The sequence below is a fragment of the Triturus cristatus genome, chromosome 1_2 (genome assembly GCF_964204655.1).
Source record: "Triturus cristatus chromosome 1_2, aTriCri1.1, whole genome shotgun sequence".
In the NCBI taxonomy this organism is placed as follows: domain Eukaryota; kingdom Metazoa; phylum Chordata; class Amphibia; order Caudata; family Salamandridae; genus Triturus; species Triturus cristatus.
Window position 1 is genome coordinate 99,975,353 of NC_140580.1, and position 16,284 is coordinate 99,991,636.

At 42.5% G+C, this 16,284-nt stretch overlaps 1 protein-coding gene across 1 annotated transcript in view; it reads right to left on the reverse strand.

The window, feature by feature from the left end:
- Positions 1-275: 275 nt before the first annotated feature.
- GRK5 (G protein-coupled receptor kinase 5) overlaps positions 276-16,284 on the reverse strand; it is a 481,725-nt gene continuing 465,716 nt past the window's right edge. Inside the window, exons 13-16 of the mRNA XM_085602911.1 lie at positions 14,249-14,386; positions 11,845-11,982; positions 8,399-8,530; positions 276-2,144 (exon numbers count right to left, since the gene is read on the reverse strand). Coding sequence (XP_085459037.1) covers positions 2,046-2,144; positions 8,399-8,530; positions 11,845-11,982; positions 14,249-14,386 — 507 coding nt within the window. The 3' untranslated portion in view covers positions 276-2,045. The remainder of the gene's footprint in view (positions 2,145-8,398; positions 8,531-11,844; positions 11,983-14,248; positions 14,387-16,284) is intronic.

Sequence of the window (16,284 nt, forward strand, 5' to 3'; positions counted from 1 at the left end):
GCCCAGATCCCTTCCCACCTCCACCATATATCCAGTATAAATACCCCTCATTCTCAATCACTCATCTGTTAATGCACAACAATGGATTCTCTTGTGGGGCAAAGACCCCCTCATTAATTACTATCAACTAGGTTGTCCAGTAATATCTATGTACACTCAGGAGAGAGATGCTTCCGTCATACTTATTTTTGCATAATGATACAACAAATACCATGAGGATCCCTCCATAGTGCAGTAGCATCCTAAGATGTGCTTCTCTCTTTTGAAATAATTGCTCCAGGAACCCAGAAGACTTTATTAAGCAACACTTACAAAAAGTAGAGTTAATGTGATCATTTTAAAAATAACATTTATAATGCGTTTTCTCCACTGCGATAAACTCATCAGGTACTGCGTCAATAACTTGTCTTAATTTATTTTCTAAAATCTTTTAGGTTCCCTTCATACTGCAATTCCCAGATTTTTAAACTCATCTTTGGCGACCTGGAAGTGCTCCCACAAACATCTGGAGCCTCATCTGGACTCCAGACGATATTAGCACCTCTGGGCTGGGAATTGGAACATTATTTGTAACAGAACTACCCTAATTACCTACATATATTTAAGACCTATTTTTAAGACATTGTACTGGGCAGACATTGAGCTATTGAGTGCATCTTCTCAATGCTAGCTTCTACTCATCATCAACACTCTTCGGTTAGACTCCATTTTGTAGCAGTCACCAAATACAGGAAACACCTTGACCAGGACACATTTTCCTGAGAGTACTACAATATAGAATTTAGATCCACATGCCATTCACCCCACTGCCCTAAAAAGGTGACCCTTATCTTTACTTACATTTTGAAGTTCTGCGTAAAGATTTGCCTGTGGATGGAACAATAAAGTCTGCATAACAGACGAAGGTTTGTTAAAACAAGTCTTACTGAACATGTTAAAGATCCCTATGCAGGACTCATAAACATGGAGACTTTCTATATGTACATTGTCTTTCCCGAAGATTACCAGGCTGCCATCCGAGAATATTTAAATATGCATGTGAATCAATAAATTAGGTTCATGCTTAAGAACTATATTTGAGGTAGTTAACAGTATTTTATAACTGTTGACCATTCTATGTCAACTAATGAAATAAAGTCATTGTTTTCAAACTATGGAATAAGAAAGGAAACAGAAAACATTTGAAGCTGTGAGAGATTGTTAGGCAACTGGCTAGAAGCTGCCAATCAAACCATCAACCAGTCATGAGAAAAAGTATTCACATTGTAACCTGCAATTCACCATAATGGGAATGCATCTCAAAAAACCAACAAGACCCCTTCAAAAAATGACAGTTTTAAATAAAAAAAAGTAGGATTCCTTTTCAACATTTAATAAAAACACAAACAAAAATATCCCCGGCCCACTCAAATCCTGAATTCTCTCCTTCACTTCATCCATCCATCCATCCATCCTGCACCTAATCATAATCAGAGATGCAGGAAGTGAAAAGTCACTTTTTAAAAATAAATCCAAACTGTCTTAAAGCATGTGGTCTTCACAGCTGCGGCATCCCAAGAAATAGTCACTGCCCGAAGGTCTGGTGCTTCGTTAAATACAAATGTACAAAATGTAAACAGGGACGAGAAACATTTACAAAATCGCTGTGTCTCAGTTTTTCTTCATATCCTTTTCTTTTCCCGTCTATGTAAAAAATATGAGATAATCTATTCTGCAACTGCGCGTCACTGATGCGCAAAGAAGTCACATGCAAGAAGCCATGTTTCCTGGAATTCTATTGCCATGGTCTTCCAACAGCCATCTTGCTTCATCACTGCATTTTCCTGTCCTCTGTGCCTGAGAATGGACCGGAGCAGAAGTGTCTCCAACAAGGCGAAGGTTCTTCTGTCCTGGCCTCAAAAAGGGACAAAGCTCCACCCCCTCTTCTCCTGTAGAAAGGCTGATCACTGACCTGCGGGTGGACTCTCACCAGCAGAAGCCACGGAATGTAAAAACAAAAAGGTTGGACAGGCCAAGTTGCTCTTGCGATAGATGTCCGCCCAGAACTAGCTGCTGCCAATGGAGTTCGTACTGACGTGATTGGTGGCATTGTGATGGTTGAGGGTGACCTTCGAGTTTGGAGCGCTGTTGGAGTTATTCTGGTGCTGTGGGAGAATGCAATCGAATGGATTAATAACCTTGCTATCTGCTATTGCTACACATTTTAAACTAGCTAGGAAATTGTGATGGCAGGAAAACATTTGAATTATGATATATTGGCATTAAAATGAAAACAAAACATTGGTAGTGGTGATCACTCTACACAAACAAGCATTGGCGATACCTTTAGGCCTACAACACACACAGGGTGGGGGGGGTCCAAGGGAACTAGTTTAGAGACCAGCGAGGAGAGTATCCCCTAATCTTAATCAATAATAACACTAAACAACCTTGGGTCTATGTTAGCACACAAGAAATTTACACCAGACAATGTACATGAAATAGTAGAAGGACTGGAGTTACTCAAAATCTCCCCTATAAAAAAGGGGGGGTGATCCCTTTAAGGACGAAAACCCTCACCCACCATAGGTGGCATGCTTCATCATATGGGTTTCTCCTCCCAGTAGGAAACCTAGTCCTACTGAGGGCTACAACTCCCTCACTGTGAGGTAGGAGCTCAGGGATGTTTTGTTAAGATGGTCACAAACTATCTAGGATGCTAAAATCCCATATGTGAATGATAGGTGTGGTGAGAGTGCAACGCAATAAAGCGTGATAGTGAATGTGTGCGATTTCATGTACATTGTCTGATGTAAATTTCTTGTGTGCTAACATAGACTCGAGGTTGTTTGGTGTTATTATTGATACCTTTAGGCCTGCCTTTAAAAGAATGTAAGATGGTAATCTAAAGCTTTACAAGTTCACAACATGGGAATAGATAAGTATTTGTGTGGAACCCAAGAACTATAGAATAAGATTAGTGTATATTAAAAGGTCAGGTGACAGTTGCATTGTCAAGCCAGACCTAAACATTCATGTAGGTTAATGGCTTCCCTCCACTCATCTGTGCAGCCGCCAGAGAAAAACATAATAAATTATCTAGTTAACTGAAACAATTTAACAGCATTACAATATCATGCGTGCCCCTGAAAGTTCAAGCTTAGGCAGCTGGAGAAATACACAAAATTATCACAGCAGCGTTTAGGACAAGCACTTTTTTGGGGAAGCACACCACTCCGGCCTAATCAAAACATATACTGCTAGTTCCCAACATGTGGGGGGAGCCCAAGGGCCTCTATGTGTGATTTTCACATAAATGTCTGGCGACAGCTGTGCTGTCTAGCCAAACAATAACTACAGTTTACGTGCCTAAAATACTATCCATAATGGGGAAAACGTGCAAAAATGGCACTACTCGTTGAGTGGTGTTCATAATCTGAAGGAACTCATGGATCTGTCTTTTACATCACAACATCTTCAGATACTCAAGTTACTGCCAAGATGAAGACTGCTTTGGAACCTCAAAACAGATATTGCTAAATGCAGGCTTTAACCACTATTAACAGCTTGATAAAACTGGGCCTCCGGTTTAAAAATACCAAGCCAGGGTGAACTCTTAGAGGCACAAGGAGCGGCCCATGCAGCTGCGAAGTATATATATTTTTAAAGTGCTGAAATCGAAAATAACTTTGGAAGAGATTAACCGAAGATTTGAAGGCTGGTCATTAATGATGAAACAAAATTTGCATTTCCTGTTAAGCGTCATTTGTGATATAAATACGAGATAACTGATTAACTCCATTTTAGGAGGAACACATTTTAAGTCCTCAAGTATATTGTTTAATGGTTAGAAATCATGTAGAAATTATTTTCTCAATACCCTGGAGAAACTGGACAATTGAAAGGTTTTCACGGGTGGGACCTCAAAGGGAGCAGATTCACTGTGACATATGGGACAGAGCAGAAATGGTATGATTTTAAACACCTCAAAAGAGAACATACATTAATAGACACAGATGTTTGGATATTTAAGGCTTAGGTATGCCCTTGACTGTGCATGCCTCAAATTTGAAGATAACTTCCCAGATGGTGCACTGTTATGTGTATCTGAATAGTGCACAACTCATCCGGGAGCATATCCTGGCCCTGTGAGAACTACTTCGCAAAAAGCTAAATACTGCATTTATAGGAAAATAATTAAAAGCACACCAGACACTTGGGAGAAACTAACAGGGAAATAGTCGACTATCCTGGGGGAACTGGGAGATGCTGGGGGGGTGAGGGGGGGGGGGGGTGACCATCAGGTGGTTTTAGGCTAGTACAGCTAAACAGTCACAGAATTACCACCCAAAGACCGGATGGTTGAACTTGGCAGTACAGAATCAAATCACATCAGTTTATGGTTTTCTGCCAAACTGGCCATAACAAACATTACATTAAACAAAACATTAATTTCATAAAAATGCGCCGCAATTAAAATTATACAATTTAATCAATAAACCATGAAAACTATTTAATTGACCTGATTTATCTAAGTTACAACCTACCATTTTGGTGAATAGTTACTCTTGAGTGGGCCAATGTAGTTGATCATACTACAGGTTCACATAATGATGTATGGTGTTTGTTTATAAGGAGATCAAATTAAAACTCAAAAAGCACACTAAATAAATATATATATTTATTTATATTCTTAATTCTAGGCCATTTGTGTCGTCTAAGTGCCTGCTTACAGAAATAAGACCTGTATAACATTACAAACTTTGCTTACCAGTCAAGCTGGTGAGTAATGTAGGCGTGCTTGGGTGCTATTTTATTCAAATAAGGCTCAATTACATGTTGTCAGGTAAAAGTCGATCTTCTAAATACCCAAAAAAAGGCAACTGGCCATCTGGTCAGCTAACCAGCTGCCCCTTAGCAGCCTTACAGACATTGCCTATCTACATTGAATTTTAAGTGTGCTTCTGCTCTTTGTTTCCATGTAGCATGAATGTAGGATGAGACCCCCAATATAATAGCTCTGTCATCAGTTCTCATACAAAAAACCTCCGCCTCCTTACACGTTCTGATCTTAAACTTCAGGAAGAATGGTTACAGGTAAGATTTGCGAAGGCAAAGCGTGAAGCGGCACAGTACGAGAAAGTGAGATCGTGTCTCTCGACCTCCCAAAGACCAGAGGCAATGATGTGACCTCTCGTCTGAGGAGGGCGGCCACCTTATGGTTACTGAAGCCACTTGTAGTGTTCCCAGTTGAAATTTTAAATGGAGAGATGTTTTTTCTGCCGGGTAGATGTCATCAATACAGTCAATAGGGTCAAGATCTTGATTAAATGAAAAGTAACGATTTGACAAGGAATCTAGAAGGTTAAAGTTAGCTTGTATTTTGTGATTCCAATGCCTTCATTGCTACTTCAAGAAAGTTCTTCGTGATCGTTTCAGGATGAAGCCAATATTGCTTCAGGCCAATAATAATCATAGCATCTGACATATGGGAAAACCATGGTAGCTTGTGATAATCTTGTTGCTTCATGATGTCTAGTAAAGTAAGTCGGTATGATGCCAATTCATTCGTAGACCATATGCGGAAACATTATTTTTATGGAGCCAATACAGTATAATCCTCAATTTTCTCTAGACCTAGTTCAGTTCTCACAGCCAGCATTGACATGTCGTGGCCATGGTGTAATAACCGTCAAATTAAATTGTTTTCGGTAGTTTGTAATTCTGTGGTCTTCTTATATCCCCAAATCTCAGTGCCATATAGACAAGCAGCCTTTGCTTTCATTTTGTAAGCCAACGTTGCAGACTTCACTGAGTGATTGCCGCAGGAATTTTCAAATCTCAACACCGCTCCAGCTTGCTGGGCCATATTGATGTTACTTTTTGATAACTGCGGAGACTACTTACGTTTATCGTCCAATAGGGCAATAAACCTTAAAAGTGGCTTGTTGTTAATGCTTTTGGATTGAGAATCATGTATTTTGTTTTCCTTTCATTAATGGACAATTTCCTAGCCGTGCAAAAGGACTCAAAGCCTTTCAGCAGGTTGTGAATCGATCTCTGTTCTAGACAACAGTACCGCATAGTCAGCAAAAAGCAAGATTGGTATTTGGTCAATGCCCGATTTACGTACATCCAGATTAAGGTCCTTCAGAATTATTACGATATCATTTATGTAACAGATGAAGAGGTTTAGTGCTAGAACGCAACGTTGTTTTACACCTCACTGTATTGGTATTGTTGAGTATTTACCTATATCTAATCCTTGTGGTGTTACCAGAGTGCAGGGCGATTAGGCGCTTCAAGATTTTATCTGGGATGGGCTTTTTCGAGAGCAACAAAGACCAGATAAAGTGATGACTTTTTGAGGCGCATGTATTTAGCTCAATTTACATTCAATCTAAAAACCTGGTTAACGGTGCTCTGGCCCCTCCTAAAGCCTGCTTGATATGGTGATATCAGGGAACTTATTAAAGTAAGTGCCCCGGGGCACAACGGGCGCTAGCGCCTACTTTGTGCACCCCAGGACACTTTAGTAATACAGAAGGGACAGCAGACGCTTGTGCGGCCCCTTCTGTAATACCAATAGCGCTGGTGCACATAAAGCGCCAGTGCTATCTTCAAGTGGGCGTTCCCTCATTTGCATGAATCGCTTCGCCTCTGCGCCCGCACCATATAACCGACGCGGGTGCAAAGGCAAAGAAGCACTCAGGAGGCGCACTGAGAGTGCGCCATCTAAAACATGGCGCACTGTCAGTGCCCCCCCTGATGGCAGCCCTCTGGAAGTGGAAAGGGTGTCCCCATTGCACATCTACACAATTCCAGTGTTTTACAGTTAAGCCGAAGAAGCATTTATATTAGCTTCCAATTGAATCTGTTATTTCTAGTGGTTTGACTAAATGTATCTGCATGTGTTATGCTGTCTGCATTATTTTTAGTTGCAGCCTCTTGATGCGAGATTTTTATGCAGCATTGTATGTGCATGGTAATATACAGTTGCAAGTATACAGAAAATAGGCAACATACGTAGGAGTACGCATTAACATGAACCAATTTCTCAAGTGGCCGTTTTGCGTAAATGGAACAAATACAAAATATTGAAAAGCTACTAATCTTCATTTGACGTGCGAGTTGTGAACTTATGTGAACGTCGCTCCGCCTTCAGGTGGGGCTGCACCTTGCATGTTAAACAGTGTAGATGAGTTGTAAGGATTGGAATCCATTTGGCGCAAGCTTGTGAGTCAGTGACCCCCGTCCTATTTATTTTAGTCACCACTCTACTCAAAAAAGGGCCAGGCCTGGAAAAAGCAACAAGGTCATAGCAAAGTCGAAGAAGGTGAATGGGCACCACGAACGTTGGTCAGCCTAGTGCACTAAGAGCACTGCTGTCCCTTCGTTTAAAATTGAAAATACTTATTGGCATGCCAAGCCGTACAAGTATTACCAAAGTAAAACAAGGGAAAAGCAGTCTGACATTTTGTGGCTCTGTATTTCTAGAATCGCTTCTTTTTTTTATATAAGAAGTGTTCCTTTTCCTTGTAGAATATCACAAGGTAAGTATTGCACTTCTCTGGGAAACCTGTAAACCTGATAGGCTATGTAGGACTTTCTTCATGCACTTTATCTATGCGGGACAGCTGCTCACGGACAACCAGCACCTGCCTAATGGAATGAGCAGAATTCTCAAAGTACATTACGGAACACAACCAACAAGTGGTGACCATTCAATCCCCTGGCACAATTAAGTTGTGAAATAAGCTAGAATGTAGACCAGGGGCCTCCAAGATTTTCTGCTATAACAGCTACTTATGTTCAATGAAAATCATCCTGTGCTATGAATATTAATGTTGTTCTAGTGACCACCTCAGACAAGATTACACTAGTGGTCTCCTTATGCAAGATTGCCTCAGTGCACCAGGCAGGGTTGCCAGCAGTAATATAAAAAGGCTTGGTCAATTTCAATACCGCTGATAATACATACCAGCCTTATCTGCGATGCTGGTAAAACGAAGGTAATGATATTAGTAATGTCTCCCCAGCGCCGCATGATGTATTGCTCACATATACCCTTTAAGTGAGTTTTGGAAATTCAGCCATTTTTCCCCAAACATACACTCAATGTTGGTATGCATAAATAAACTTGACCAAGCAAAAGCTTCTAATGTAAAAGGCTGGGCTGCACAAAGGAGAGCTTCTTGCAGGTAGCTGGAGAGCTACCAGTATTTCAAGAACTACTAATTGGAGAAACCGGATGAAAACAGAATTTGCTGGAACACTGGGTCAATCACCCTTGACTGCCTGTGGTGCTGGAATGAGCATACCTCCATGTGAACTATTGATGCCCTTGCAGTGACCAATGCCTGGACTGCAGATGATTTGAATCTGATCCTGGGTCCCCTACTCATGTTGCATTTTTTACCTGACGTTTAAAGATCCGGTGCAGCAGTCCTTTCTTGGGCGGCTCAGGTGGATAGCTGTGGTTGAGGTCTGGTGATAAAGTCCCATTTGGTCCAAACTGATTGAGCTCCTTGAAGCACTCGGTTTCTATCATCTGGAAAACAGAACGCACGGATACTCTCAGAGGGGATAAAATTACTTGTTTGGATTTGAGAAAGACACATTTAGGGCACAGAGAACACATTTGCTTTGCAGAAAACTCCCTCACTGGTCAAGAAGTCAGAGATAACAGAAGAAGAGACCAGTGTTAGGTTTAGACCGCTATTAACCTGGAGGAGAGCCAGCATATAATAAACTAGCACTGGCAATGCCAATGGGTCTGGCTTTAATGTATTTTAGCCCACACTCTCACAAAAGCATGCTGCTCACTCTACATTGACATGGGCATTCCTCTCACCCTACACTTATCCAGAAACACTGCTCACCCTACAATCACTCCACTCACCCTGTATTAGTATACCTCTCACCCACCATTCGCCCGGTAGTCACACACCACATATCCTGCACTTTCACACTTTGCAATTGACCATTATTCGACCGGCACTCACCCATCACAGGCACTCACACAAAACTAAAACACTGCTCGCTAAAGCTTCACCCTGCACATACCTCTCAAACTGCACTCAATGCTCACACAACCTGTCCCGGACACTGCTCACACCTCTCTCATTCGGCACTGAGACACCTGTCACCCTGCACTGACACCTCACATTCCTCTAACTCTGCACTCACACACCAAACACACCACTTATGCTGACTGCTCACCCTGCACTCACACACCGCCCACCCTGCAATCAGAAGTTGCTTATCCTGCACTGAGGCACTTCACACCTAACGCTCACACACCACTCACCCTGAAGTATCACTCACACAAACACACGTCAATCGGAAACTATCTGCCGGTAACATCTGGGAGAAAAGGTGAGCTGTTGCTGCAGGGAGCTGAAGACTGTCCTGAGGGCAACAGTACATCATAGACTTTGACGGCAACCCCTCCAAGCTGAGCATTTGAGCCAGTACAAGATTATTCAACTTACTTGCTTCTTGGAGAATGTTATGCCTTCAGCCTATTCCTCCAAGAGGTGTGATTTTTTTCCTTCTTCCAGCAGTCACCTACTTTTCACAAATAATTTTGTAGAGTGAAGGAACCATGGCTACTGGATCGACTCTCCCATACCTTTGGCAAGTCAGAGAGAGACTAGCCCCAGAATAGTTTCTCTAGCCGAGCCCTTGACAGTTATTAGGAGTGCAGTGTATAGAAAAGGAAGGATATAAACTTTTGAGTTGTACATGTCCTTGTAGTGAAAAACTGCTTTTTCACTACTGCAAAACCTCTCTCTACCATAGGTTAATGTTGGGATTGCCTTAAAACATCTTTAATGTGTATTTTCCAATTGGGAACAGACAGAGATTTGGAGTTTGGTGTCTCTGGACTCACAATTTAAAATCGCAATTTATGGTGAAGTCGGATTTTAAATTGTAAGTCTGAAAATGTCACTTTTAGAAAGCTGGTATTTTCTTACTTTAAGCATTCTGTGCCATTGCCTGTTTCTGAATACACTTCTGGGTTTTGCATTCCCTCTAGAGAGTCACACAAAGGGAGCTGGGGTGTGACATTTGCATCCTGATTGTACAATACCAGCCAGATTAGATCGGAAGGGAGGAGCTGACACTTGCACCAGAATAGAGCTGTGTCTGTCCCCACACAAAAAGCTGCATACCCCCCTGTAGTGAGTATGGAGCCAGGGCAGGAAAGGCAGGTACCTTGTGATCGTCAAAGGCCCATTTGAAGTCTCAACCACTTCAAAGGGACATTTGCGTATACGTACTGGACATCTGACACTACCAAATTAGAAATTTCCTGGAACAAACGACATTCTGCCTGGAAGAAGAGTTGTTGTGCTGTAGGAGGGAGTGCCGCTTTGCTACATGCATTGCTATGTTGGCCTGCTAATTGCTGTGCTGTAGGAGGGACTGCACTTTGCTACCTGTGTTGGCCTGTTGCTTCTTGCCCGGGAGTGAGGCGGACTGGACCTGTTCTCTACATCCTTGAACCCATGTTTCCCCAAGGACTAGTTGGCTTTCCTGTTCTCAGAAGTCTCAGGGTAACAAAGGGCTTCTTGCAACTCTGCTCGTGCTGATGGACTCTGCCATCTGTGAGTCCAACCCTTGCCTAAAGTGCCTCCTCCAGTCTTGGGCCTCAGAAGTGGGTTCTGCAACTGCTTCTCCAAAAATTGATGCATCACCATCACTGCGTGATCAGAACCGACGCAGTGCCCTCTGACACAGTGCCTATCCAAGGACATCCCTGCGCGTGCCGATTTGAGATCCCAACTGCAAGGTTCCACGATGACGCATCGCCAATCTGAAGACACTGCTGCGAGGTTCAGCTTCGACACATCGACTTCACTGTGTGAATCGGAACCAACACATTGAGCCTCCGACGTCGACACTTGCTCCATACAAAGGTACTGTTTCAGCGGACCCTGCATGGGTCCTGTATTTGGCCTGCCTTCTATCACGGTCGGCCAGGAACTTTGGATGTACCCCGGTCTAGCGAGACCTCAAATAACCTCTTAGCGCTACTGACTTCTAAGTACTATTTTTTAATTTACTCTTTGAAAACCTATTTATTTTACTTATAGGATTTTTGTTGTTTTGGTCTTGTTTTACTCTACTTTTCTAACCTGGTGTGGAGTCGTTTTGTGATGTTTTCACTGTGTTACTGTAATTTAGGTGTTGCACAATACTTTACACACTGCCTCTTAAATTAAGCCTGACTGCTCTGTGCCAAGCTGCCAGAGGGTGAGCACAGGTTCTTTTAGGTAGTGTATCTGACTTACCCCGAGTAGGATTGTGGCTCCTGCTTGGACAGGTATGCCAACCAGAGACCTCAATTTCTACCATTGGTGGCAGCAGTGGGATGGGACTTATATTTGCATTTGTACAGTACCTTACTAAGCACAATGCAGTTTTAAACTTCCTATTGGAAGAATGACCCCCTCTTCCATCTTGCAGCTTAGGAGCAGCATTTTTCCTCTAAGTGGATCATCATTAGGGTAAAAACATTTCCGTTTAATGAGGTTGTGAAACATAAATACTGACATTTTCTGGGACTCCTTCCAGTGTCTGAAGCTATGCTACCACCATACAACTCGAGAAAGGGTGTCACATTTAACAACTAACATCAGAGTAAATATTTTCCAGAGGTTGGGTACCACTGTGGTGTATTAGAAGTGGGAATGATTCACATCAATATCAGCACAGTCCATATGACAATGCAATTGTGTGAGGATTGTAGAATGGATGTGGGGAGTTTAATATACAGTTGGAAAGTATATATCTCCTCAGAATTAGGGGAGAGTAGCCAGTGTCTATGCTACACATTTCCCTTCCCATTTTTCTTACCTCGTTTTGCCATGGAATGGACACAGATGCCGTGGAAAACTTGGAGTAGAAGTCGTCATCGGTCTGATCCAAGTTGACTCCCTTCACAGTAGAGAATTGCTCGATATCCAGAACATCTTTGCAATAGACTGCTCGAGGCTGAAGAACAAGATCATCATCAATACCAGGATGCCATCTTGGAAGACTGTCTTGAATTGTCATGCAATGGATGTACTTATGAAGAAGTTATGAATTGCCGTTTGGTCACTGATTAATCACATTTGTGCTTTTATACAACAGGTGGTCGCCTTCATCAAGTCTGGGACATTCATGAAAGGCCCTTACATGTTTGTATGCACACATACAGCGCATGGATAGGATATATAGGACTTCATGTGCATGCTACATAAGAAAGTGATCCTTTTTGTGGTGTTTGCCAATGTCCATTTCAGACACTAGACCGGTACATGTATATCCATGGTTTCGCTCCCAAAGAAGCTTTCTCTATTGGATGAGGCAGGTAGCGAACAAGATACTTTTTAATGTAGCTCCAGGACCCGTGACAGTGAAGTGTACACCTCTTCCCTTTCCTGTTCATGATACCCATCCCCCTTATCAAATCACTTCCTTGTCTGAAACTACTCCATATCCACACAGACCGTCCTAAGCAAGAATCGCAGCCTGGACTGCATACCCACCCTATGAGCTAATACTGGAAACGTGCACCTCCAGGATTGGACAAGCACCCTGATATTCGAAGGTTCCACCTTACTAACTTTGCCTAGCCTGGTCACCACAGGAGGAAAAGTACTGACCTCAGCCAATACATTATTCAGCGTTTCTTGTGACACTTGGGACGCCCTGTCCACCAGTACTAGAAGAGAAGAAATTGAGATCCAATAGTGGGACTGCTGCTCTCCCTCCGGTCGTGAAAGTCTGTAGTGCTGCTTTCCTGCTGGATCTGTGGATTTAAAACCTTCCCTGTCTACACAAGGAGCCAGAGAGTACCTGCCAGGAGGAAGTGACCTGACAGATCAATGACAGTCAAGGGTCACCTGACTAAAGGGACTTGTGTGCACGTTATTTAGATTAACTACTCCCTTTCCTCATCCCTCCCTCCTCAATAAACCCAAACCATAACATGACAATCATTGGCTCCATGGCAGGCCCATTTAAGTTCATAGGGGCAGCAAGTATGGATCCTGGAGTGCTGAAGGGACATCTGGATAGGTGAATGAAAACAGCAGGCATCGCACCAAAGCAGGAGAAAGACTGAGAAATGTATCACAACGGGATGGATGAGTGGGAGGGATCAGCAAAAAGCATATTGATAGTAAAGCAAGTGTAGGTAACCATTTCATTAACATCCAAGAGGTACCCCTATACTGGTCTATCTTTTGATGATTAAAGAACGTGAGAAATGTTCCCATCTTTTAGTGAACGGCATGTGAGTGGAACATCAATAGATGCTTCTCAGGCCCTCCGATAAGGAGAGTAATACAGTGACCCTGGAGCCCTCTGTAGGGACTTAAAAGGAAAGAGGAACATGAATCCCTAAAGGGAGGAGGCTAGAGACGCAGAATGCAGAAGGCCATATGGGGCAACAGGAGAAAAAGAAGATAAAATATATAAACTAGTTATTCTTGTAGAAACAGGAGATTACTGCCCTCTCCCTCATCTTACCTCAGGGGGTTGAATACTAATCACATCCTCAGCACAGTGTGCTGAGTAAAATGTTATTTTTGGCAAGGGCACTTGCAGTGTAAGTGATGCATTACAATTGCAGGTAAGACCTGATAGTTCATTTAGGAGAGTCCAATGTGTTTTCCATCTCTTTTGCTTGTTCAATATCAGTTTGAATATATAAAACCCTCTTTTTCGACCAGTGTTTTCTTAACTGATGCTTAATTTGTTTTGAGATCAGCAACTTTGGGTCAGATGTCAAGTCTGGAACCCTGCTGTGGTTGGCGGAGCTCATCCAGAACCATTTTGTCTTTGATCTCCCATTGCCAATACAGAGAAACTTGGTGAAAACATTTAAGTTAATGACCTTACTCAACTAGCCAAAGCCAGACTATTGGTGCTACATTTATAGCCTCCCTGTAGCAATGTGCAAACCAGCGGAAACAGAACCCGTCATTTTATTTATGTCAATTCATTTTCTTAGAGTCACTAGGCTTCAACATTAAATGTAAAAGTCTACAAACCCTTTCGTTTTCCTCCCAGTGTCCCCAACTGAGTAAGACTTTTTCCAGTCTGTGACCCACCGGTAACACCCGGCTCAGTTTGATGCAAGTGTTGTCCTTGTGGTGCCAAAACTCCCTTTGGCAAGGCAGTACTTGCTTACCCTGGGTCGCCCCGTTACACCTCTCCATGCCCGGTATTTTGAAATTCACAACTATTTTAACTGCGGATGACAACTTACATCAGGAACAAAAGGTGGATCCAGGATACCGGCCTCTAAGCGCTTAAAGTTCATTGCCTTGAAGAAAGGATGCCGCTTCACTGCTGCTGCCTTCTCCTCCTGGCAGCCCAGCCTCTGCTTCACATCTTTGGATAAAAGCTGCAAGACATATGCGAATAATTACCACTCCAAGCTACTAGCTACCACTCAAAAGATACCGCAAAATGGGCACTGACAAAGCCCCCAACCTCCAAAGAAAAGACATTTATACAGTATCGTCAAGTATAAATAAGCAGCACTAGTTCAGAAATAATGAAGTGTGTACATAGCTTTTGCAGTCCATGAGATAATTTGCATGTGCATTACAAAGGGGTTATATCTTCATTAGATCTGTGAGAAACAGGCTGACAGAATCCCATGCAACTGCACTGGTACAATTATGGTAGAATATCATGGATGATACCTAGGCCACCCTGTGACGGTAGAGTAACTTGTTTGGCCAGATTGTGTCCAATGTGAAGCGTGACTCCCAATGTTTGAGATTGTCGATGCTGTAGGTCTGTTTTACTAAGCACAACTGGAACAGGCTGAATGGATCAACATGCCTGGGAGTAACAAGGGGTTAATGCCATGAACAGGATGAGTGGCCTTTAAACTCATTCTTCTCCAGGCCCTGTTTCTTGGTTTCTGTAGGCTAACACACAGGTAAAGAGCAGATTTAATAGCCTGTAGCTTCTCTGTTTGTGTACTGAACAGAGTTTACAAATTAATAGGATTCTGGGGCCCACAACTAATGGTTTCACTGTGGAAGAATCAAGGAACATACTGGCTTAGACTCTCCAAACCACTGTTATCTGCCTGATGCGTCCTTCATGCCCACAGGATGGTCTTTTACAACTTTGCTAACGACACACGCAAATTAAATTGATCCCACACAACATGCAGGCATTAGTATGAAAGCAAAAGACACACAATTGATGGATGGAATGCAGAACACATCAAAACATTTACCCCCAGTCAAGAGATCTGGGTTAAATCCATGATAGTATGAAAGCAGACCATAAAATTAGTTACTTACCTGTAATAATACCCTTGATTCCGTATGAGCAGCACATACTGTGAGTAATTAATTTGTTATGACTTGTATTAACTTCCTGCCCTGTAACATATGGTTGTCAATCCTCTATTTTAGTTCTCGGCTCAGTTTTGGTGTTACAACTACTAGATCTACACCTTGAATCTGATTCCACTGACTTTTCAACCGTTCCTGAGGTGGTCTCATATGAAGTGTCGCATTTGGTATCAGCTGAATGCAAGACAACATCATATCGAGTAGGAAAAGGAACTTACCTTTGGTAACGATCTTTATGGTGGATACTCCATCTACCCACAGATTCCTCACCTTTGAATTTCCCAGATGTCAGTCTGGATTTGGACATTTCTATAGCTTTCCTATGATGATACGGCGTTTTGGCTCTGATGAAAGGGAGTTGTGGTAACATCACCGGTGCCAGAGCCCTCTCCCCTGCACCCGGACGCCAGTTCTCACCCATTTTTAACCTGATTGTTCAAGGTGGTGGCGGGAATAATGTCTACACGAAACATAGATGCAGTTACTTAAAATAAATAGGCATCTTTTTATAAGGCTTTTAAAGAATTTCCTTCAGAAAAGGGGAGGAGGGTGGGATTTGTGAGAAATCAGCAGGTAGACAAAGTATCCACAAGAAAGATTGTTACTTAATGCAAGTAACTTTTTCTTCTGATGGACACTTCTACCAGCAGATTCCGCTCCTTTGAATAGAATCGCAAGCAATACTCTCCATATTAGGAGGATCTGATGGAAACTAAGTGAGGAAATCCTGAAAAACTCAGTAGTTGATGTGACCATCCCTCCTCACTTTCAAACCCAAATAATGTTTGATGCAAGTGTGATGGAGGCCAACGCTGCCACTTTACAGATGTCTACAACTGTTACACCTCTTGCCAAGGCTGCACTGAAGATTTTGTCCTGGTGGAATGGCTCTGGCTTCCCTCAAGCAGCTGCTCCTAAGCCAGTG